The sequence below is a fragment of the Etheostoma cragini genome, chromosome 20 (genome assembly GCF_013103735.1).
Source record: "Etheostoma cragini isolate CJK2018 chromosome 20, CSU_Ecrag_1.0, whole genome shotgun sequence".
NCBI lineage: Eukaryota > Metazoa > Chordata > Actinopteri > Perciformes > Percidae > Etheostoma > Etheostoma cragini.
In genome coordinates, this window is record NC_048426.1 from 9,910,513 (window position 1) to 9,936,411 (window position 25,899).

Here is a 25,899-nt window from a genome sequence, read left to right on the forward strand (position 1 = left end):
CAGCTGATCATTTGTTTGAATGCACTCATAAATTTCCATAATTCATCTGCAGCAGTAAAGACGTGAGCAGCAACCTGCAGACAGTATTATCTTTAGTGTCTTGCATTTAATGGATGAAAAAAGCTCTGATTATCTCACACTGATGATATGCTGTTGTATTATTTTTACAATGACCCAATTATAATTTTGAATGTGGTACATAGGGGAAAGAAAACATCACACACTTGACCTGCACACAATTATTTTCTCATAGTAAAAGGGCTATATTTGGCAAGTAAGTAAGTAAGTAAGTAAGCTGTTGTTGAGTTTCTCATCCACTTTATTGACTGACCCTGTGTGGGAGCTGGTAATAGTTCGTACATGAGAAAATGAAAATGTGAAATCAGGTGAAAGTATATTTATGCATTTAGTTTACTTTCTATCTCTACTTTTTGTAAGAACTCATATTTTTCTGCTGCTGTATGTACTTGTTACCCTCCAGAATACATCATTTTATTAGAAAAAAATATGAATTATGAAATATAATGGATCTTTATACTTGAAAACCCTGAAGAGTATGTGAAGTAGTTTGACATTCTTCCACATGGAACAGCTATAGCATGCTGCTCTAACATATGTGATGTGTCAGGAATAAAAATAGATATCTGTATACTTTGGCACATTTCTATACTTCACAGTCTTCAACCGGGGGCTTTTAGACTAAATAAATTAGTCTACACTAAAAGCAAAATGGAGATGTTATTTTCAGTTATTAAAACTTTAAAAGTGACAAATCCAAAATGCCTTGTTATTTTGTGCTGTTACTCCCGGGGATAAAGACCCAGGATGTCCCTGTGTGCTGCTGCAAGGCTCCACATCACTATTGCCATAAAAGGCAGCTTGAGATCTTCACTGCATGTCCATATACAAGCGTAAGCCTACCTTATTCTGTCAACATTGACTTATTGTAGCCTATTGCTTTGTTATTTTTTATTTATGTTTCATTATGCTTTACCAAGCTAACAGTAATATTGACACTAAAACTCACAGGAACATCTGATTTTGGCAGACAGTTCTTAAAAGTGTCATTTTAAGGTTCAAAATACGATTTAATTTGCAACCAAATGATGATGCGTCATTGATTTGTGTAGTCTAAACCATCCATAATGGGAAGTAGGCTATGTATAAATAAATAAAATAAAACAAAAAATACCATGGATACCTGATATAGTTTGCATTTCTACAAAGTGGCTCTATGGTGGACAAAAAAGGCCAAAAAGGGAGAAGAAACACACTCACAGGTCGTGTATATGTGTGCGCGCGCGTTTATGCGTGTGTGGGGTGACGGGGGGCCAGTAGGCGACCAGAAAAGCTCCCAGTATGAAAGGAAAAGTGGGATTGGAGGAGTGACGTTATCCGCTGCTGGAAAGAGGGAGGGAGAAAGAGGGACGGCTGGACTCCATTAAGCCGAAGCCTGCAGGAAAACTGTTTGGGATACTTCACTTCTTCAGCGACTTCTCCAGGGATTTCTTTCAGTTTTATTGTCTAAAAAAAGACTTCATACATGATTTGAAGAGGGGGACTTGTTCTGTACCGTGTAGTCGACTGTTTTACTGTTTCTTCGTCTTTGTGAAGGTGAGTACACTGATTTAAAATGTTCGTCCTCAAAGCTTTGCTCGTTCGCCTCTATGGAATATGAAAACGTTTGCGTTCGTACCGCTTCTGTTCCATTTAACCCGCGCTTTAATTAACAACAACTTAGCTAATTTGGGCGGTTTTGTCGCCTTTAAACACACTTTAAACTGAACTTACTCCTTTAACGACCGACTGAGTGAGTGTGCATGTAGCCGGGGGAGCTGTTGTACGGACTCCGCTTACGTAATTAACCCCTCCGCCTATTTGTGAGAGTTCCTTTACCGTTATTTTCAACAGGTGAACGTGCACTTTTCCGGAGATAATAGCTGCCGAAGGTCCTTGTTGAACTTGTAGTCGCGGGCCTATTGCCTTTGTTCTGCCTTATTTATCGATTAGACGGCTGTTTGGATGGCCAGGCCACTCTCTTCTGGACAACCGATCAGAGGAATGACAGATCGGCTAGAATGTAACTTTCTGGCAGTGACTTCACACAACAGGGCGCTTCTTATTCCCAGCAATAAGGAAGAGGAGAATCATGGTGATGATTGGGTTCACCTTCATCACTTTTCTAAATCATCCTTGAGGTTATTAGTGAGCTAAACTACCTCATCTGTGATATTTCAAATATTAACAGGATGCTTATGTTGGGAGATGTATTTCTTACTTTACTACCTTTTACTAAAGTAATGATAGCAGAACAGAAACATATTCCAGTATAACTACTGAAAGTTCTGCATTAGCAGAAAAATATATTTAGAATACTATACGGTGGCTAGAATAAGTTTACACACCCATGCTTAAGTTGATTTAAAAAGAGGAATATTGATCTTAATGCCTAAGTTTGAAAGAAAAAGAAAAATCCAATCTTTTAAGGACACCAATTTTCTTTGTAAATGAATAATGTATTATAAAAAATACGTAAAAAATACATGTTCTTCCTTAAAATACACAGGGCATTAGTATACACACCTATGTTAAATTCCCATAGAGGCAGGCGCATTTTTATTATTAAAGGCCAGTTATTTCATGGATCCAGGATACTCTGCATCCTGATAAAGTTCCCTTGTTCTTTGGACTTAAAATAACCCCCTATCATCACATAGCCTTCATCATACCTAGAGATTGGCATGCTTTAATTTCAGTTAGCTTAATAGCTGGTTTGATTTGCATTGAGAGATGATCCTATGGAAAGTTCCCCATATATGTAATTTTATAAGCTATCAATGGAAAAATTACTTTAAAAATGTTTGTGCATAAAGTGATCAAATGGAAATGTTTGTTTTTGTCAAATAGTGTATTGCATCCCCAACAAATGAAGAAACGTAATCACTATGATGCAAAAATCATAACTTTTTACAATATTGCCTACGATTTTGTTTAATACCGGGCTCGGCAAAATGCCGACGACGTTCAAACTCCACACCTTCGGTTTGTAATGTAAGCTTTTTGTTCATTAGGAATCTGTAGTCTTGGTAACATAAACCCTGATGACATCACTATGACACCATCCGGGTAGCTGTTTCAGACTTTGAGTAACTTTTGTTAGCTTGGGTTGAGTAAACCAAGATTTCTCTAGAATGCCACCCTTTTTTTTATTTTATTTTTTTATAAAGAATAGCCACCAAGGTATGGCATAATGGTAGGGCAGACACATTTTCTTCTGTCCACCCCTAGACCCTGTCATAGTGTTGGAAAATATTGATGTGTTTATGTGTAAGCACTATTTTAATGGCACAGCAAGTCTGTGGGGTGCACATCCAGTCCGCTTTCATAAATTGGTTTCTTTAAAACATTTCAATGTTTGATGAACTGATCACATATTGTTCATGTAAAATATTAATCTGCAAAGTAACCAGCATCTACAGCTGTCGGAATGTATAGTTTCCCTGGATTAGAAGTATATTTAGATATCAAGGTACTTAAGGACTGTGGCCAATAAAAGTACTCGAGTAAATCTACTAAAGTACATTTATACCCCTCCTAAGTACAGTTGTTCAGAAAAATCAACCTGGATTCTTCTAGATTTCTAACAGGGTACTAGTTTTTTTTTCCATCAAGACCTTGCATGCATGGGCTTTGCACCACATTTACTTTTTTTCCACTCCGGTGTGACAGAATTTTTAGCTAAACTTTGTCCCTTCCTGACTGTGGGTCTGTTTGGCAGGATGGCGCTGGACGGGATCCGGATGCCCGATGGCTGCTACGCCGATGGGACATGGGAGTTGAAGATGCACGTCACCGACCTCCACAGGGACGTGTCGCTGAGAGTAACTGGAGAAATCCACATCGGCGGAGTCATGCTCAAACTCGTGGAGAAACTAGGTATGCATGCATCCACGCTGCTGTCAGGCCAGAGCACTTCACTGTGGCTTTGTAATAAACAGGCTTGAGCTGAGTCTTAAATGGCTCATTTTGACACTCGATAGAAATGACAGCAATCTACCGTGTGCATATTTGTTGGCAATAAGTACCTCCTTTTTTTTTTAAATAGTTACCATTCAGAGAAGTGAGATTCTACAAAGTAAACACTTCTCGTCTACGGAAACATGTTTCCCACATTCACATTAAGAACAGACATTCTCCAACTTTGTCAAGGAACTTTAATAGTATGCTTTCTGCCAGAAACACAAAGAGAAAATGCCAGAGGTTGGGAACAAGCTACATTATTGTCTTTTTGGAGATAAAAAAAAGTGAACTTGTTTTTGTTTAATGCATTTTCAAATTGACTATTAAATCAGTATGGAGATTTGTTGCTTTTGTTCCATGACACCAGCGCACTGTTCTGTCTCTGCAGTTACGCACTTGACAAGTTTGGGTGCTAGTAAGCATAAGGGTCCTCTGTTCCAGCCACTTGAACACACTGCCCTGTTTCATGGACGCTGGAGAAAGTTCAGGGGTGGTGGCAGTGAGATCTGGGAGTGACAGTGTGTGTTGTGTGTGGATGTAGCTTGAACGCTTAGCATTCCTACAGCGCTCCGAGGTTTTATTCCCTGCCCTTGGTCCCGTTTTTAGCTCTCCTGTTAGAGCGCCACATAATTGAGGTCTTTGTTCTCTGTGGCCGTCTGTGCCGAGCAGCATCTATAGCTAGGCGACTGCAGTGTTGCCGCCGCATGTGGGACGACATGAATTCATTGGTCCTCCCACTCGAGACCTGGCCTTATCCGTTGTTAGAGTTGTGTTTGCGCTTTTTGTTAAGGTCTGGTTGAAGGGTAATGACCTATCTTCCTGTGACACCTTCTTTGGTGTGTAGTGTAGGGGAAGTCTTTCAGTGGTGGCTATTTGTTTCATAATAATTTGATAAATGAGACGTAACAGTGTAGTAACTTTGTAATAGATTGTAATTGTAATAGAAATCCATCGATTTTGGTTTTATTGGTCAAATTGTTTTGGTTGTACAGTTGTATCGAGTTTGCAACTACCATCATGGTGGGATGGGAGTTGCCTGCTTTTTCTTTTGTTTCATCAGTCTAATTTCTGTTTTCCTTTTCTTAAGGATGTAGCTGTTTTGCTGATGACTTGTCCGTTTTGATCTGCTTAGGATTCCAGTGGTTTGAGATCTTAAGGCAGTTGACAATAGTTTTGATTAGTTGACCATGGTTGGTGGTAGTGGTGGTTGTTGTTGCGCCACAGCAAAATAACAGGACGTGTGTGTGCGTGGCTGTTTCACTGTCTTATCAAAAACGTACTGTATTTATAGCCTTGGATACCATTCCTAAACACATTGAAATCCCTTCCATATTATCGGGCTACAACCACCATTACTGCATTAAAATGAGCTTGCTGTAGTATGCTTAAAGGTAATAGACCCTGAACTGACATGAACCTGCTCTGTGAGAGTTTGAGGGTGTATTTGTGCCTCTTGACTGGTTTCACAAAGTGAGTGTGGGGACATTTCATCTGACTGCCATCTCCCTCCTACCCTGAGTCAACAGGTTGTTTTCCACTGTAATCATTAACCTGCCAACAACATTGGTTTTCCACATGGCACATCGCAGGAAACTGTACACTATTCATGTGACGCACAATATTTAGTGTTTGGAAGAGGCAATGATGTGCTTTCCTAGTCAATAAAATATACATTTTCTTAATGATCCTTTGGGATAGTTTTAGATGAAGACCTTAATTCAAGATTGTCCAAAACATGTCTTTTTTTTTTTTCTTTTTTGGTGGAGACCTTCTTGTTAAAACCAATCCTATGCCATGAATTACTGTCTTAGGGTACAATCTGAACTGAGAGGAAACAATTTGTGCAAGTTAATAAGACTCAAGTTATGAGATTTAATAAAGTTGTAAGCAAACAGTTATTAGGCGAAGCCCTTTTGTGTGAAATAATCTTCAAGTCAGTAACCTGTCTCTCTGTATAGCTCTCACTCATCACTGAACAACTCTGAAGGGCTGTCCCACACCCACTGTTGGATTGGCTGATTACTTGGCTATGCATAGACACTGTACATGTGCAAATGTGCATGTTCACGGCTCTGTGAGAAGGGACACGTAGAGTCTTGGCAGTCAATGCGTCAGTCTTCCATTGAAAGGACATCCTGGTGCAATGACAAATCTCTCTGTCCTCCCCCTCCCCCCCCTCGCTCTCTCTCCCCAAAGTGAAGGACCTCTTGTGATTGAGTAATTGTTTTCCATGAGGCTGACAGTGCTCTAGATATTTTTCTATCAAATATGTTTTTGCTGAATGCTGTTTTTTTATTTTTTTTTAACCGCAAATATTTGTAACTGTTTTCAGAAGCAGTACATGTTTGTGTTAAAATGTTGCGTCTGTTACGATGGCCGGTGTTTCTACACGTGAGCAGAGTTGTGTGGGCTGGTGGGTGTGTCTCACCCGCGTGTGTCCTGTGTCCCATCTTCCAACTCTTTCTGTTGGCTTCAGGTCGTTGGTCCACATTGCAGGCTCAAATGGCCTTCGAAAATGGATTAAATATACAAATGCCAGGAAGGCACTTAGCTATTGATCACAGTAGCAAACGCTGCTTCCATTTCCTCTGCAACCCTCCAGGAGGGGAGTATTTAAAGCCAGCTGATTCCCCACCCCCTGGTCCCCCCCACTCTTGTAATCTTTTCATCACTGCGGCTTTCTTGTTGATCGACAATTGTTGCCCTCCTCTCTAAAAGCTGATATTGCCATTTAGAAGGGAAAACAAATAATAGACAAATAACATTAGCTGGCGGGAGATTTACTGGATTTAAAGGGATTGTTCCCAAGTTACATGCTTTTAAGTCTGGTAAACTGTGGCTTACAGTAAGTGCTTAAGCTATCAATGTTTCACACAAATACATTGCTATTTTGCACAGGCTTGAGGTGAAAGGCAGGCTTTTGGAGTGATAGTGGTGTAATCCTGGACTCAAAGACTGTCAGACTGTCCATAGATGTTTAAGAATAACACATTTTAGCTAATTGTGCAAACCAGTGAAAAAAGTCTTGGAATTAGCAGCATGAGTAGCTAGCAACTGTTAACGATTGGTGGGAAGAACGTCGTTATCCTACTGGGGGGGTACCCTGGTTGTAGCGGGCTCGGTTCAGCCTTACAAAACCAAGCTGAGGGTATAGGGACTGGATGGAGTAGAAAATGGGAGGGAAAGAGAGGAGGGAGGGAGGTGTGTGGAGTGAAAAGGCCCTGAGCTTTCTCTCGCTGTCTTTCCTTCTCGCTGTGACGTTAGCCACGCGGCTAAAATTCCATAAAAGTCTTCGATGAAGCAGGAAATGACTTTCAGGGTTTGGCATGTTGTTCTCTGGCCGCTGCCATCATTCTGCTGTCTGCTTCATTCCTCCTCCTCTCTCTGTCAACTCCCTTTTTTGATTTTCTCTCTGTTTTGACCCTCCTTTTACTCCCTTCTCATCTTATTATATTGTGAGTGTGTGGCAGCGATGTCTTAATGTTTGACACTTATTCTCCAACCACATAGCCACAAAGAAGTAGTAATCAATACAAAACATTGAAGTACACATTGTTCATTTTCTCATGGTTTCTGAAACGAGTTCACGTACACCGACTGTTGAATGTTCCATAAATAGAACTTGAGTAGACTCATTTTTGTCTAGTGTGACTCTGATAGTTCATGTAGTTGTGACCTAGATATTTACATCACGAATGAATCGGCGAATGGCCTCATCCTGCATTCACTACAATTTGAAAGAGCAATTCACATTCGGAATGTATTTCTAAGTAACAATAACTTGAATATTTTTTCAATATCATTCAGAGGTACGTCTAAGCAAAAAGGCAAATAAAAAGTTATAATGTTGAATTAGAAGGGACTGCAGTGTTTCCTCTGAGCTACATTGGTTTTCAAAATAATTGTTTAGTTTTATCGGCTGTTTGTGTTCTGTGACCTCTTTGGGATGTCAAAATGCTGTCTGCTGGAGGTTGTGGTGACCAGAGGGAGATGGCTTCGGTTTGACAATGGAGTGCAAGTTTCATTAGGAAACGGATGCCATTTAACACAGGATGCTGAACTTCCTCTGTTTTTTATTTTTTTTATGCGCCTTCTCCCTTGTGCCTTCCTTGCATTCCCGCCTTCTTAGATGAAGGATTATGATTCTGTTTGACTGCGAGGAAAGAAGGATCTTCAGTCCCTGTAGAGGTTGAGATGAACAGCTTAGATACTGTAGTCATATCTTTCCTGAGGATCTGAGAGCTGTGGACATTTATTTCCATTCAATATCACACACCAAGGAAGAGTGGGAGTTTTCTTTGATATATGGCTAGAACCACTTTGCCTCTACTCGTACCAGCTTGCCATGACACACAGTTCCGATATATATCACCGTGTGTAATGAGACTCATCGATTGCAAGTGCGGAGCCATCCTAAACGTCTGGCATTACGAAGTGACAAACGGCCTGGCAGCCTGTGCGATCGTCCTGCTCTCTAATCTCTCGGACAGGAAGTAGTTAGCCTAAGTAGCGGTCCTGCCCAGGCCAGAGCTTTCCTGTTTCACTCACAAGATGCTTCAGTGATTGTGCTGTTCTGTTCTCAGACTTACACATGTGCTCACGCATGGACCCCACCGGCCTATTACATTTACATACGTTCTCATTGTTTCCCATAGAGAGTTAATTTTAGCAGCCCACACAAACTACAATATATGTTTTTATATATCATTTTTTTTAAACATCTTTATCATTTCTTCCTGTCAATAGTCTACTTGGCAGTGCAGACATTGGCTTGAATAAAAAGTTTGTCAGAATGTCACCATATCCATGTGCTACCATATGGAATGGAGAAATTATCTCCCGGCCCTTATTGATGCTTCAGTACTAAGAGATGTTAAAGGAGACCGTGTAAAGTAAAGAAACCAGCTGTGCTAGTTAATCTGTGCTCTACTACTGAGTTAACTCCTTGCACATCGTACAAAGAGCTTCTGTTAAAACTGAAATAAACTTGACTTTGACAGCTGTTAGTTTCAATGTAGTTCCTTGATTAGGGATCATATGGGAACAGTGTCAGCTGCTTAAGGCTGCAAATATCACATGATGTAAATGTTGTTTCCAGTTCTTTCTATCACTCTTTGTCCACTTTCATTAAGAACTGCTCTGCTTGTTCAGGACAATCTAATTAGCCAACATGTTTGGCATCTGAAACATGCAGTGGCCCAAACTTCCATGGCTCCTCTGGGAATCTGGAGCCTGTTGCTTTTTGTCCCTCCCACCTTCCTGTAGTGGAAGGCAGCGCAGTTGATTCATCGGAAGGAAATGTTACAGCAGCACGTTGTTGTTATTGTTACAACACACACCTGTGTGCCATTGGAGCAATCGGATGACATTTCATTCATTTCAACCTGTCCCTGCCTACAGTCTCTACTCTCCCTTTTACAGAGAAAAGCTGCAAGAGAGGTGTTGGTTTTCATAACCAAGGGATGAGATTATTGAGAATAGGATTATTACGGCAGTTGTGCCCGTGCATTACTTGTTCAAATGAGCTCCTTACAGCTCTGTCAGGCTTAATGTTTCTACATTATTTACATGCCAGCTGATCTAATGTTAACGCCATTTCCCTCTCATTTCGTTTCTTTCATTTGCACCACAGGAGGTGCATTTGTCTGAAGAATCTCTCAAAATGATGAAAATCGTTATCACGTCATCAGAAATGATGTCTTCAAATTGCTAATTTTGTCTGACCAACAGTCAAACAAAAACACTACATATACAATTTAGGATGAGTATTAGGAATAAGCTGAATATTTTCACGATCACTTAGAAACATTTTTGTATTTGAACTTAAAATTGATTAGTTAATAATCAGATTATTCAGTTTATTTAATCATTGATATGTAAATCAGACAATTGTTTCAATGCTGCTGTAGATGCAAACATTGAACCCAAAAGCAACTGTGGTTAGCAGCATCAAGTGTAATTGTTTTACCATGTGAGTTCTCGTCAGGGTTTCTAGAGAAATTTATTGGGGAGCAACTGAGCTTCCTGTTAAACTCAAAGAGGTGGAGGGGACCTCTGGCAGGATGCATACATGGATAGAAGGACAGATGAATATTGCTTATCTGCTCCATTGATCTTCGTCCCCGCGTTTCTTTGTAATGTCATTATTCCACCGGGCCCCTGAACACCTAATTGTATAAATCTGTGTCAGGGCGGAGGTGGAGTACCCCCACTGTTTTGCTGTGTTTGTATTATGACACAAATGGATACAAACTAGCCGTCTCTAAGGAGGTTTCCTCTAATAGCCCTCCTGGCCTCTCCTAATGTATCAAAGCCAGTACTGTTGCACTCTCTTTTTACTCTCAACAGGCTGGATGCGCCCAGATTTCCTGTTCAGATTTCAGACTCACTCTACTCTCTTATTGTCTCTTATTGTCTTTTATTGGGTAAAGGACATGGAAAGCCTGAGTGCTGTCAGCGTTTGGCAGGGCTTATCCTGAAGCATGGCCCTAGCTCATTCTGGAGTCTTTAGGCTGGTGTTTGCATGTGCGTGTGAGAACGGATGCACGCAAAAGTAGTTTATGTTCTTTTTCCATCATAACTGACTGTCAAACTGGATAATAAAAAAGTTCAGTTTGTTTGTTTATGTTTCACGAAGAGTTTAACCTGAACCAGACCAACAACAAATCACATCTCATCATATCACATCCATACAGGGATAGTAGCATACAGTTGTAAGACATGATAAAATATATGACACGCTGGTATCAGATCAGTACTCTGTATCTGGCGATATGCAAGTTCAGGTATCAGAATTGTATCTGGAAAAAAATAACGCTATCGGACCATCTCTAAGTACAACAATATTAAATCAATATCTGCCCCAATGTCCCCTGCCTCCTTTTAGGCCAGCCATGACCTTAGAGGATCTCTCACTTTGGTAAGCTGTGTATCATTGACACAGGACACACACTCGATGAACCTTTTTGTTTTTGTATTTCTCTGCAGCCTAAAATGCTTTAATGGCAGCACTAAGTGTCCCTTTGTCTAAATGCTTTGTCAGGTAAAGTTTGACAGCTTAAAAGGGTTGAGGCATGTTTTGCATATTTAATGCCTGTGATAAATGACCTGTTTGACTATTGGCAGAAAGCGGAGTTGTTACATAATAACTGACTGAAATGAGCTCAGCCAACCTTGTTCAACTCAGGTTGTCAATGGAAAGCTCTTGAGTTTTAATGGTATTGGGTAGTGAATACCAGGAGGACACAGCTGGAATAGATCGAAATATTGGTCAATGATTTCTCCTTTTATGGGTGTCAAGAGAAATTATATGTTGCCTGCACGACACAGACCGGATGCAACAGATGCATCACAAGGGTGACTTCTGGATTTAGTTATGTTGATCATTCGTCACAAGTCCAGAAACAAGTTTGTCTGCTCACCTTCGGCCACTTCTGTCTCTGACGTACAGTGATATCTCCCTCTGTAATCCTGTGTGATTCTATCTTATGTCTGCCGTACAGATTGTGTCATCACCTGTCTCTATCAAACTTGTTGTAGTCTGACTAAGCAAGCAAGTGCCTAAAGGCCAATATCCAGTCAATCTGATTTAGGGACAGTGCGGCAGATTTTCTTCCTGTATCTTAGCTTGTCAATACTGACCTTCACCCTGCCTCAGCCACGTGGAATATATTTAGAAAGAGAAGGGCTTACATGTTGTAGAGGGGGATGTGTGTTTGCATGCGTGCAAGAGAGAATAAGATTGGCAAACCTGCAGCTCTGTGTCTTTGTTGTGTATGAAAACAAGTTGTCGTCTCGCACCATTGCCCCCACGGCGTCAGCCAGGAGTCACCAAGGAAACGGCATAACCAGCCTCACCCTGCTGTAATGTTTTAATCAGCTGATGGCTGACAATGACAAAGCCTAGCACTGCGTGGACATGGTTATCACTGATGGCTAACAGCTTGCCACTGACAGCTTATGAAAAACATTTTCAGGCAAGCTGTGCAAACACAGTGGAAAAAGTCCTAACCTGTACGCATGTCCGCTCTTAAATCACCGCCATCAGTGATGCTAGAGATGAGCCTGGGTTTAGTTTTAGGTGTCAGCTGACTGCCACTGCTTTGCTGGTTGAAGACAAAGAGTAACTAGGAGTCGTTGAATGCACATACAACAACAATGATTTATTGTTTTTTTATCCCAAAAGCCTAGACTGGGTAAACCCTGCCCACTCTGCCGGCAATTTGATTCCACCCTTTAGCTCCGTCTGGAAACCTGCACGTTTAATTCTCATGCTTCAGTTCACAATTTTGGGGGAACCAATCATAAACTGGCTAATATACCTGGCCCGCTATTGGCGGGTTTAACACAATGACAACAGAGACGCAACCAAGCAGCTTCTTGTTTCTATTCAACATAGTGGCAGCCGCCAAAGCTCAACAACCCGTTGATGCTGCTGTCGCCTCTACATCATCTGGATCGTTGGTCTGATTGGTTGAAGAACTATCCAGTCATTTGAATTATGCCTGCTGAGCACGCCTCTTGTACAGAGAAGACTCCCCAGACCAACTCTCAATCTCAAATCTATTGAGCTTGGCTGGTCTGAAGATAGCCAGACTACCAAAAGCCCAGTGTCAAATCTCTACAAGAAGGAAATGTCTTTTTCACATTCAGCATTTATTATTAGCATTTCAGCTGATCAGAAAATCAACTCACAAATCAGTAGTTGGGTTTCCATCAACGTGTTTTTATTCCCATTTGAAAGTATGGCATTAGAAAATGTTGATGGAAATGGCAATTATATTTTTTTTAATTTCTCAAATTCGCAAAAAAGCTTTTGCACTCACTTGAGGTGTTTTGCCTTTTTCAAAAAATAGTTAAATTGCAAAATATGGGATGGAAACCATCACACACTGCATCACGAGCATGTAACTCACATGACTATAGTCCCGTCACATTCGGGTGGGGGAAGGATTGGGAAATGGGTCCCAACCAGTGCGACGTACACTTGTGGCACAAGGTGTTGAGTTGCAGTGTACTATAGCCTGTGCCTCAACCACTGGGTATATTGACAAATTGGTTCAACAGCTTGTATCGTCTGGCCCTGCACATGTGTATAGACCATGGTGACTGGTTATCTCGCTGACACCAAATGTCTCTGCCACTTCCCCTGTAGTCTGCACAGGTGGCTAACTCGTTCAATGCTACCTCTCTCCATTTAGCCAAAGACCTTAGCTTCTAAACTTGATGATTTAGCAAGCCGGTTTTCAATCTTCAACCATAGGTAACGTCAACTTGTAATGAAACTACGCTTTACGTAGTCTAGTTTACTCACTTTAAACCAGTTGATGGAAAAATGCTTCCAATTTTAGCATTTGCATAATTCGCGTTATCTTTCTTGTGACATTTTAAAAGTTTGCTTTAAATTTGCTTGACAATTAGATGGAAACACAAGTGTGTATAACCAGTTTTATGTTCTGTTGTCTTATACAGAGCTGTCAAAATCCCAAAGTATAATGTTTAGCAACAGAGGGAAACATTTCAAGTGGCAAAATAACGTTTAAAATAGTAAAGGAGAAATCTTTTTTATTTTTTTTTTTTTTGTTGAAAAAATAATTAAAGTAATGTTCACAGAACCAAAACCCTGTAATGCATTCAGCTAAAGGTGTCTTCATGCACGTTGGACAAGTAGATGCACACTGTTTGTGTTATGCATAAATGCAGTTTTTCAATGTTATGCTTGCGATACATTCACTGCATGTAAAATTAAATTTTGACATTCCTCTTCCCTTATGCTAGCTTGCTCGCTCATGTTATTTTGTCCCTCCCGTATCCTCTGCTCATCCTCCTCATCTCTCCTTTTCATGCCCTTTTCTGTGTTCCTTTATTCTCATCCTCTCCTCTATCGTGTCCCCTCCCCCTGACAGACAGGCCTTCATAAACATAGCTGCCTTCTAATGTAAATACATACACTCTGACTAGGAGGAGAAGGATGGAAAGGGCAAAGAGAATTGATGACAAGGAAAGGAAAGGAGAGACAATTCAGTTTCCTCTATTATTCCAATAAAAGTCCTGAAAACGGGTACATTTTTGCCTTTAAGCAATGCTGAAAGTACAGTTCCAGTGTGTGATCTTTGCGTTTTGCTTCCTAAAGCAATCAAAGCAGTATTTCTTGCTGTGGTTAGCTATCTGGTGCACAAAGCAGAGGTAGTGGTCTGGTTTGAGAGCTGCAGTGGTGATGGTGGTGTTGAATGAAAAGAGCTCAGTTTGACAGATTTGATGGATTAATTTAGCTTGTTAAAGCGCACACACGAACAAACACACAGAGCGAATGTAGTTAATGGCTAGATAAGAACACCCTGCCTTTCACAAATCCCCAAACCAGCGTACACACACAATCTCTATACCATCTTTCACATCCTGCAGAGGTCATAAAACATGGTTTTCCCATTCTGTTTCCCCGCCCCTTGTCTTCCAAGCTCTCCTTGCGTGTACACACACACACACACACACACACATATATCACTCTACTGAGGGGCTGTGGGTCCACATTTAATGCACCCAATTACTTAGGCCCCCGCTCCTCTGGCTGCAGCATTACGTCAGGCTTGGCAGGCTGTATTTTTAGCTTGGAGAGGCCATTGGCCCGCCCTCCCTCTCTATGGATTGAGTTACCACCTTGTTGCTGAAAGAACCCAATGGAGGCCTATGTGGGCCTTCCTCGTCCAATCCCTACACATCAAACCATTGCGTAATGACACAAGCAAGCAGAAGGACAGGCTATGTCTATGGTTTTGGCGGTGGGCGGGGGAAAAGGAAACAGTGGAGCGGGGGCCATTGAGAGCATGTTGAGGGTAACTGGGACCAGCCAAGATGAATTCATGCCTTGCCACAGACTGTATGCTGGCCATGCATGCTGAGTATGAGGATGCTTCTATAGAACCTGGTCTGTGGTGGAGATCTGAGTGCCAAGTGTTAATGCTAGCTGTTCAGCGTTGCTCCCAGACACCAGAAATTGAAAGGTTGTAAGAGGAAAAACTGTGAGCAGAGTTATGAAAATACATTCTGGTCCATTTTCAATTTTTCTTCTCTTTACTCCCTCTCATTATTCCAGCCTTTAATAGCTGCAGTGCACTTAAGGGTGCAGTTTTTCTGATGAAAGCAATGAAGTTGCGTTCTGCACAGCTGAGACATCAGAATGGAACGATGACAGCTAGACCCCCATGCTGCTAGGGTTTAGTGTAACTCCCACAGGGTCTTTGAAAGAAAGGTTGGAATGTTTTCTCTCAAGTAACAAGTGTTGTTAATCCCCACAGTAAACGGTATACAACCTAACAGCTTGACAAACAACTCCTCCCGAAATCAATTCAGACAGTCCTGGGCCTTTGCAAGGCCCTTTGCATTGATATGCTCATGGTCACTCTTCTTCTAAAACTTCCCTCCCATTCTTTATCAACAGTTTAATCTTTTCCTCATCCCAGTGTGCTTTGCTCACATCACAGCGGTGTTGTTTCCTGGTTCTAAGCAGCCAATCTCAGCCGCTAATCCCATTCATTCAGTTACTAGACGGATCAGCACCAGAGTGTCAACAAAGTACAAGGATGCCCCTATGTAAAGTTAAGGTCAGGGAAAATAATAGCGCATGTAAACACAGAGAGCCACTCAAAGGTTTAGGTTACCATGGCACCAAGCGGTTTGACTGATGGAGAAGGTCAACATAGGGCAACATTCAAGAGCGTTCCCCTGTCTTTAAACATTGTTGTCATATTCTTTTCAGAACGAGCAGATGCAACGTGCATCAGTCAGTGTTGGATTATGGGAACGGCTGTCGCCTTGCATCAGAAATTAATTGTGGTTCATTAGCTGTGTCGTCCCTCATGTAATACATATATGTTGATGCTACATGTAGATCATGCACAACCAGCTTTAAATACAAAGTGGATGTGTTTCTTAGAGGCTCTTGCCTGTTTTTAACCACAGGAATGTTCAGCATTAATTCACACTAAATACGCCTACAGGGAATTGTGGACTTGAAGCATGGCTAGTTTGCTTAATTCATCATTCACGCATAAGTAAGATACGCCAAGATACGCTTTCAATAATTAATTAATTTATCTTTCAGTCGATCGAAAGATAACCCTCTAATCGTTTAGGTCATTTAGCAAGAAACAATGCCACAAAATTAGCTGATTTAGGCCTCTTAAAATTGAGGATTTGCTGCTGTTTATGTCTTTTTTTTGTCTTGTTTTGTCTTGTTTTGTATTGTTGATGAAATAAGTAGTTTAAGAATAAGAGGTAAGTTCTCTAAACTTGTGATGGGTGTATTTCACTATTTTCTCTATTATTTTTTTGGGGAATTTTAAATAATTAATTGGTAAATTATCAGTTGCAGCCCTACAGTAATACTAAGGAATTGGTAATAAATTGAAGCATTATTAAGAGATATGGGGGTAAAGTTCTCCCTGAGGAGTTGGCACATCTTGCCGAAAACCTATATAGTGCCTAGCCTGATGTTCAGATGAACTCATAATGACATAAAATATTTGTATAAACAGTATGTATTCTATTCTTGTCCTCTCGCTGACAGTTTTTTTTAAGCTTTTTGGGATATTTGTGATGCTGCTTTATATGACTCACTTTTATCCTATATAAAGGCCTAGGTATTAGTACATGCCTTTTAAACACTCTTGCTGACGCAACAGTATACGAGTTGAATCAGTTCAGTTTGACCGCTTTGATAAAAGGATGACTAAGCAAGCCAACGTCGGTGTCTGGACACAGTGACTGAGAGGAGAGGGAGTCCCAGGGTGAGATAGAGGATAGGCTGGAGAAGCGATGAATGGCTATGTGGGTGGAGGAAATGAGACACCGCTTTGGGAAGTGCGTTACTGGACTAATGCCGAAGTCATGACCTCACTTCTCGGGGGTTTGTGGGGGGACATCTGAAAGTATAATAGGCTAAAAACTAAAGTTGTATTCGCTCCATCTCAACTATCGTAGACTGCAAAGGGCTTTAGTAAAGTAACATATAAACAGTATGGGTTTTCATAATCAGATGGATATTGTTCAAACTCTTAAAAAGCAAAAATAAGCAAGTCTTTGAGCTAGTTAGCCTGCTATTCATTTTGACCTGATTAACATACTTATCTACTATGTGAATGTATCCCATTTAGACAATACATAGATACAAAATTAATGACTCATATCTCCATTTGAGTGTGTGAGATGCTGCCTTTTCCACTTTTACCTTCACTGTGGAGTGATTGGCAGCTCAAACACAACTTGAGCCCATACGTATAGAAACCAGAGCAAGGTGATATGTAGAAACAGCTTTCTTGAGTTCTCTTAAATCCCTGCGGTTTTCACCATCCCCTTGAAGTCAAACACACACCATCATACCTCCCCATTGTTTCTGAGCTCCTGCAGAGCGAAAGCCTGGGAGCTACATGGGTTTTGGGTGGCTTGTGTCTGCTATAGAGGGATCACAGTGTGACCTTTGAACAAAGAGGGAGGTAGAAACCTGATATGTCCACAGCGTCACACAAACAGACTCGTCTTTCACACACTCAGTCGTCTCATTCTTCCCATTTTGACTTAAACAACCATGCAAACCTTTTCTGTGATTTAATAGTTTTACCTTGCTGTCAATAGGTATGAAATGGCTGATGCTGCGTTCTCTTTTGCACCTTTTGCAGTAATTTCCGAAACTTATCAACTCTTCTCTTTTCTTTGCCTCCGTAGATGTAAAGAAGGACTGGTCCGACCATGCTTTGTGGTGGGAGAAGAAGAAAACATGGCTGTTGAAAACCCATTGGACGCTGGACAAGTACGGCATCCAAGCTGACGCCAGGCTGCTTTTCACGCCACAGCACAAGCTGCTGCGCCTCCAGCTGCCCAACATGAAGCACATGAAGGTTAAGGTCAACTTCTCGGACCGCGTTTTCAAGGCCGTGTCCGACATCTGCAAAACCTTCAGTAAGTGGAAAGTCCATAATTTTGTTGGAGATGTGGAAAACAGCCATAAAGCAAATGTGAAATGAGGTGTGACTCATTGGCAAGGAGTTATGGGAATGAGTATAGAATAGTGGTCCAGTCTACTTAGACCTATTTCAGGTGCCCAAAAACATCTCCCTGTAAGACTATTTTTGGGAAGGTTGTGGAAATGTTCTTAATCAAACCTAACTAATCATGCTCTTCCTCTTCCTCTGTTTTTGAATCCCTTGCAATGTGGTGGTGTTTATTAAACATACTCAAAGTTCTGCATGCTGGAGTCATGTCTCCTGACTGGCAGTCCACTGTTCGCTCTGCAGTGCTGTCCTTGGAACCTGGGCTCCATCCGTCTTACAGTAATGTTTAGTAAACAGAGATTATCAATCTGTCTCAGGCGTACAACACAGGCACACACCAGAGCACATATTCGGGTATGTGTAAATAACTTGTACGCTTGCTCACCATCTTGCTTACCATCTCTCCTACTAATATCATGTCCAAATTTAACTGTCCCTGATCGTGTAAGTGGTACCCAAGGGCCACACACACATACATTATCATGATCTACCCTCACTGGCACATACAATGTCCCGTCAGAGACGTTTCAGAGGTCATACATTGGACCCCAGGGACCCCTGACCTGCTAACGCACATTTTTCCACAGCTCAAACCGCTCCCCTGCCTTCTTAGTCACTGTCTCCAGTAGAGTTTGCAGAACCCCCACCAATATAAATGCTTCCATTAGGCAGGGTCAGAGCACACCTGTTGTATCTTTGTCACTGGACTGTGTTCAGCAGGCAGTATCAAGGGCTCCAGTGGCAGCTCTCCTGTTTTTATTGGCCTCTGCAGGTAGCACTCAGCCTTGTTTTTAATTTGGCAGGAATGGAGCTTTTTATTTTGTTGAAAGGCTACGAGGTCAGAAGATGCCGTTCTTTAAATTAAAAGAACAAATAGCCCATTTTATTTAGTGTAAATACACAAAGAGGCTGTTTTTGAAAGATGAGATAAACAGGCCAGTAGCCTTTCAGACCTAGTTAGGAATGTGTCTGCTACTTCTGTAATAAATCTATTTCAGCTTCATAGAATTCAGGACAAACTGCTTTTGGCTGACATGGGACGTTCCAGTATGTCACAAGATGTTTTACGGAGGTTGTCAACAACAGGGCCTGTGTGTGACGTGACTTCTACTGTTGTATTTGTAACACATCATTGCTTGCAAAAAGCAGAACTCATTCTAACAGGCAGTTGGAAAGTTCTGATCTGGTAACTGTGAATATAACAGCTGACTGAGCTGAATTACAACTTTTGAGTTTTACAATTTCCTGTGCATATTTTTTGCTGACTCACAGCATAGAGAATCAGATGGGACACAAAGAGAAGAGGCCGGTCCTACTAGCCTTTGCTCCAGACAGCCAAAATGCAGTGACAGAGATACTGGAAGATAGAAAGTCAGGATTGTTTAGTTTTCAGTGATGTGCAACTTTGGCCCCAGTTCCTTTTCCCATACTAATTTACTTGGAGTTTTTTTGTTGCTGTTGCTGTGGCGTGTCCGGTCAGATGGTCACACAGAAGCTATTTCCTGTTGCAAAAAAATCATTCTTGAAATATACAGTGTACAGAATAAAACTATCAAGTGAGTGGGGGTAAAAACTGCCACGTACTACACAAGTGGACTGAAATCAGAACGTTTTTTACCTTTTCTGTTTTGTCTGCTATTCAGTCTCTTTAGCACAACTCAGACACTGGCATCCAATACAGCAGAAAAGCATAGAAAATCACCGTAACATTCCAAGTTCAAAGTATAAAACCAATTATCACTGCTTCACTTCTCCTATGTCCATGGCATCTGTGTCCTGCCACAGACACAGTCCATCTGGGCTGGCTGGGAACCGAGAGGACTCAGCAAAAGGCTGTTGTACTAAAATACATGAAAATCACTCCGTTTCACCTCTGAATTCATTTGGCAGCTCTTACATCCTGTGCTGCAGTGCTTACTTGAGATTGAAGCAAATGCATCAGGGATTTTCCACTTTTAGTTGCAGGACAACATTTTTGTTTTTTGTAACAATTCTGAGAATTCCCTGAACCCAAGTTTGTCTTCTTTTTGAAGTCTTAGAAGGTCTCAGAATTGGTTTCTGTTATGGTGTAAGTCCACCTTCGATCTCTGACAGGATTCTGCGCTTCCTGCGAGGCAGCACACAAAATGTACTCTTAAAAACTGACTAAGACATGAACATGGGACAAAAATGAGTCTGCTTCTCTCAGCAAACCACAGCTTCAGGGTAACAAGATTCAGGCTGCTCCACTTAAGAGCTGTGTTTTTTTTGTTTTTTTAAGTAAACATTCCTTGGCTACCACTTGTAGGAAAACCAAGACATGATAGCGTTCTCTGGAATATGCAAGGGGCAGCAGCAATACTGTAAATATCTGTATTTGTCAGCACTAAATTGTAACTAGGAGTCAAAAAATGACGAGAGATCTGGATGACCAGCCAGGAGAGCAATGAGACTGCGTATGTCAATATCACGGGATATAAAGAACACAGAAGGATGTGTTTTGAAGAAAGAGGTTGACATTTGAGAAGGCATGTGGCATGTTTTTGGTCTTTTTCCTCCAGAGAGCTTTTTAAAATTGTGCCAGACTGTTGCTTCATCATTAAGGCCCAGCGGATTTATGGCACATCAACCTATGGTCTGGTTGACTGGCCCGAGTGAGCTGCCCACTGTTGTCATACCACAGGAGGTGTAAGGTTTGGCTTCAGCTCCAACCGTTATGTTAAAGTGCATTATTATGCTTTTTGAGGGACTTTTCAGCACTTTTTTAGCCTGCCCTGTCTGATACATGCAGTACTTGTCAATAGCTGAATCCTTAAAATATAAAAAATGCACACTGTGTACAATCCTATATCAGTTTACTGGACTGTATGCGAGTTAACTTCACCCCTTGTTTTAATTAGTGTTCCATGGAACCAACCGCTTTATTTATTGTTCTTGAGTATTGATCAGTCCGCCTTGCAGCCCAATGAGCACCTCTTCATAACATTAAATAGTATGCAGGGGGGGAAACAGAAGGGGAAATCACTCCTCTTTAATTCATTTTGTCCATGTAGGGTCTCAAACTGTTTGAACGGTTAACCGCTGTAAAATTAGACTGTGACGGTGTTTGTGATTCTTCTGCGGCTGGCCTTACTCACTGCAGTGAATCATGTGTTCCAAGGAGTAGATCTTGCAAGCTGTAGATCTTGCACCAGGTGGCTCTAAGTCAACCCCTCTCCTCTGGCTGCAGTCCTGGTTACTGTCACATGTCTGCAGGAGAGAAGATTGGGGTCTTATGGTCTAATGTGTCATTTCTGCTAATGGAAATCAACCAAGCTTTTGAAAGTACACTAACCGTCACTCACCCATGCTCCTAAATATGCGGTGAGTGTAGGAGCAGTCTTTCCCACCAGATAATGATACTTAAATTATCACTGTAAACATACGATTCAACGCTCAACTGAGTATGTCAGCAGAAATTGACTGTAATGCTTACCTGTCTGAAAAATACTAGTGGAGCGGGTTTTTTTTTTTTTTCTCCCCTTGATTTGTTCATCTTTATCTCTATATGTCTGATGTTCTTTTTACTTTAGCTGACATTGATCTCCATTGTATTGACTACATATTTACTCCCTTCATGGGAATGATGAAAAACCACACTTCATGAAAAATCTTTTACCCCACCCACCAATCCCCCACACCCCACACCCCCCTTTTCCAGGCATTTTAGTAGAGACATCTAAAATATTACTTTTTAGAGGAATGTTTTTCTCCTCCGACAATGGATCCTAAACCATACTTTAATATACAGAAGGTTATAGGAAGCAACAGTTTCAGTGTTAGTTATGTCATTTTATTGTGTGTCAGATTGGTGATGCTTTGTCGCTATGTGTCTTGTAGATGAAATCATAAAATGTAATACTAACTTTTTAGTCCAGTGACATTGGACTAAAATGCCACATGCTCCTGCATTGCCTCAGCAAGAGACACGTACACACGTACACACAGTCTGATACACACTTCGCTGTGTGTGTTGGCCTACTCGCACAGCTTAGTGGGGCTCATGCTCGGCAGCACGCCTGCAACTCACATGGCTGTATAAGGGCACAGGGACTGCGCTTCCCCACTGCAGCAGAGCGAGAACGAAGGAGGAGGGAGGCAGAGAGAGAGAGAGAGAGGGTGAGCTCCCATCTGGTAGTTCTTAAAACTCCTGGAATGCTTTTGCTTTAGTTACACAAACCAAACAAGCTTTCTCCCCAATCCAAGACATCTCTCTCTCTCTCTCTTTCTCTCTCTCTTTCTCTCTCTCTCTCTCTCTCTCTCTCACCCTCTCTTGCCCTCTCTCTCGCCCTCTCTCCCTTACTGCTCGTGCTTTCCTCAACACCCTCGGCAACCTCTTCAATCAGTCTGCAACACCTTTCCAAAACGTCATCTTCAAAAAAAAAATACTTTAAGATTTATTTAAGTGGATGTGAGAAGATGAACTTTTTTTTCCAACAGTCCTGCAAAAAACAAAGGCTCTCAAATATCTGGTTTAATTTATTTATATGGAATCTTGGGAAAACCATATCCAGCTGATGATCCAGATGTGCTTGCTTCCAGACTAGCACCATCTATTCTAGTCCTGACACATTCTGGCTGTCTCACTACTACTGTAGGCCATTCCAAGCCCATCTTAAAACATCATTGCTGCTGCTGAATGATGGTTCCCTGGCCTCCAAGGGAGGGAGGGAGGGAGGGAGGGAGGGAAAAGATGGCAGAGAAGCTGGGGAGAGAGGCTGCTCTGTTTCAGTCATTCTATATTCAGTGTGTTGTCTTACTGTCTGATTGGGATCTTGCATACAGCTGACACATTGTTAAAAAGTGGTTATTTCATTTTCATATTTCATTTATGATTTCACAGTATCTTCAAGGATACATTTTTGGTGTTTTTGTGAAAGATGTTCTTTACTGTTTCTCAGCAGCAGCAACTGAAGAGTGTGAGATATGAGGGTATGTAGGAGACAGGTTGTGTCTGCCCTTCCTCATTTGGGACAGTTAAGGCAAGTTTTTTTGGGGCCCTGAGAAAAGGGATTTGCAATTTTCCACCACTCATGTGCACAGCTGCCTACACATCAGTCATCGTAATTTCACTGTATTCACCTACATTAAAGATTCTACATAATGTTTGTGCGAGGAGTCATGTGGTTTATTTGAGGTCTCTACTTGGAACAAGACAACTTGCTGTATGTTTTTAGTAACTTATTGGTGTTCTGGTTTGCTTGGCTTTGTTGCGAGGCAAGGTTGTTTATGTGACATCAACTAAACCTTACTGCTCTCTCTCCCTCCAGATATCCGCCACCCAGAGGAGCTATCTTTACTGCGTAAGCCCCGTGATCCCAAGAAGAAAAAGAAAAAGTTGGAGGAGGCAGAGGAGGACGATTTGGAGCTGGAGGGTCCGCTGTTAACCCCTGGTTCAGGTGAGCCCATGGATAGTAGCTCAGACTGTACATGGAGACGAAGCACGTCTGGCTCCAAAGCACACCAAGAGTATTTTAGCTGAATGGGTTAGTAGGAAGGAATATCTCTTAAAAAATCGATTCAAGTGTAAGTTTTGCACGTCATGTGTTTAACCGATGAGTCTGTGTATTCAGTTTTTAAGGTTCTAGTTTTTTTTAGGTCCACGGTGTACTTTGAAGTAATTGTGTATATTTCCGTGTGAAAAGTAATCTTCCCTCAAGCAGCAGGTTGAATAACAGGTTACTCAGGCTGCTATGGAGCGTCCATTCTGTTTTTAGTCTGTATCGCACTTGTGGTTCAAAAACCACTAAGATAACTCCAGATTGCTGCACCCTGCTTCTAGTGACCAAATACGAATGTGTGAGTTTGAGGCCTGCATGGGATCCACAGCCTTGGCTCCCAATTCCTTGGCAGGGAGGATGAGGAATGGTTTAGATTCCACACATAGTTGGTCACGCTGCCATTTTAAACCCAAACCAGGCTACACGACTGCAGTCATACGGGCCGATAGGAGAGCTACACCCATGTGAGCAGGGAGAAGCAGAACAAAACCGGCTGTGGTGCTGTCACTGAGTTAGCCAAAACTGCTAACACTATTAGACAGGGTGAATGGGACTCTTTGTGTGATTTGAGTCTCCTCTGCCCGGTCTGTGGTCTGTCCGCTGGCTTCAACATGCACATCTAGACACTCATGTGAGTGGAAAGAAAGCTAATAATCTTTGTGAACATAGTGGACCATCACAAGAAAAAGTACTTCACCTGACATGCTTATTTGATTATCTATCTCTTTGCCCATAAATCAAAATAAAAAGCCTTCCATTTTTATGAACAGCGCATGATGATTACACCCAAAGTTGCATCATTACATTTCAAGGGTGGGCTACGGTGACTGCGGTCATGAGTTGGTGCAGAGAAACAGTTTCAACAGTAATGTGCAGAATCTGTTTACAGTCACCACTCTTTGCATGTGAGCGCACACACACATCCTGCGTCCTCACTATCAGATCACATGCTACAGTCAGTGAATTATAGTTAATGGCCAAGTTATAAGACGTTATTCTGTCCCTTGAGGGGAAGAGCTGGCCTCTTAGGTCAGGTCTCCTGATAGGAATCACAAGCTGTTGCAGCAATACAGGCAGACCCACAGCCTTCTCCTGTGCAGCCAACTGGTCTGCACACCAGTGTGAAACAGAAGGAGATATGAGGCTCACTGCAGCTCACCATGGTCTACAATTGCGGAGTAAAGAAAACTATTTGAGAATTTCTCTAATCTGATCTAAGCAGCAGCGATTAGTCGATTATGTTTTTCTCAAATTGTATAGACTAAATGATTCATTAAGAAAATAATCGGCAGATTAATCGATTATGAAAATAATTGTTAGTTGCAGAACTGAACCATAGCTTCTTCAGTTTACTTTTTGCTTTAAAGGGCAGTTTGGCTTTCCCTCAGCATCTTTTGAATCACTTGACAATGCTGGTAAAACAAATTGATAATAGGAAAATAGATTCCACATATAGTAACTGAGACACATGCAAAACAGATTATGTAGACTGTACAGGTCCACACTGACCTCAAAAGCAAATTACATGATGGTGAAAACTAAGGTTATAAGGAGTACATGACCAATTATTTCTACTTAAAGTCTGGCGATGCTTTTCCAAAACCTCTGTCCTCACATGCACATTTAGGAAACTTCATGTCCCTTCTTTGTCTGCTCTCAGGTGTCGAGTGCCTACAGAATTGGTCATTTTGGTAGGAAAAACATGACTCCAACTAAGAGCCATGTTGTTGTGTCCATGGTACCAGTCCATGGAGTCCCACTGGGCCCGCCGCATCCTTACGTGCGTGGCGTATCTAATTATCTTTCCTGTCAGCGTGGATGACATGCCTCAGACAGCCAGTACTTTTAGTGTATATTTGTGCTGCAGTTTATACATGCATGGCTGGGTCACACTGACCAACGCCTTGACTGGGTTTTCAATCAGTCATGCTGTGTTGATGGCTATAAATGGGTTGATGGAAACTGCAGAACCTCACTAGTCATTCCTCTGCAAAGAGGGTAAAACTGAGTCATCCACTCTGAGGCTAACAGTTGGCAGTGCCCATGGAAATGCCACGGATCTCCCTGTTCTTGTATTTCTCTACTTTTGTCTCTTCTGTTTCCTCTTGTCCTTGTACAGTTTCTCTAGTATCTTAAATCTGTCCACTTGATGTTATTTGTTCCCATTCCACTTCTTCCCTCCCCTCTTTCCTGTCTTTCCTTCTCTTACTCTTTTCATCCTAGCCTCTGAGGTAATATACATCGGACCTGTCAAAGGTAAGCTTTCCTCTTCCTCTGTCCTTTATCTTCAGCACTGCTTCCTCACCCTCGCCTTC

General features: G+C 41.6%; 1 protein-coding gene across 4 annotated transcripts in view; it reads left to right on the forward strand.

The window, feature by feature from the left end:
• Positions 1–1,354: 1,354 nt before the first annotated feature.
• Positions 1,355–25,899, forward strand: part of fermt2 (fermitin family member 2) — a 38,538-nt gene continuing 13,993 nt past the window's right edge. For 2 of the 4 annotated variants that reach the window (XM_034857907.1, XM_034857909.1), the window contains exons 1-5: positions 1,355–1,614; positions 3,779–3,936; positions 17,740–17,973; positions 23,354–23,482; positions 25,808–25,840. In XM_034857907.1, coding sequence (XP_034713798.1) covers positions 3,780–3,936; positions 17,740–17,973; positions 23,354–23,482; positions 25,808–25,840 — 553 coding nt within the window. In that variant the 5' untranslated portion in view covers positions 1,355–1,614; position 3,779. The remainder of the gene's footprint in view (positions 1,615–3,778; positions 3,937–17,739; positions 17,974–23,353; positions 23,483–25,807; positions 25,841–25,899) is intronic. The other 2 variants (XM_034857910.1, XM_034857911.1) reach the window with 1 other exon arrangement.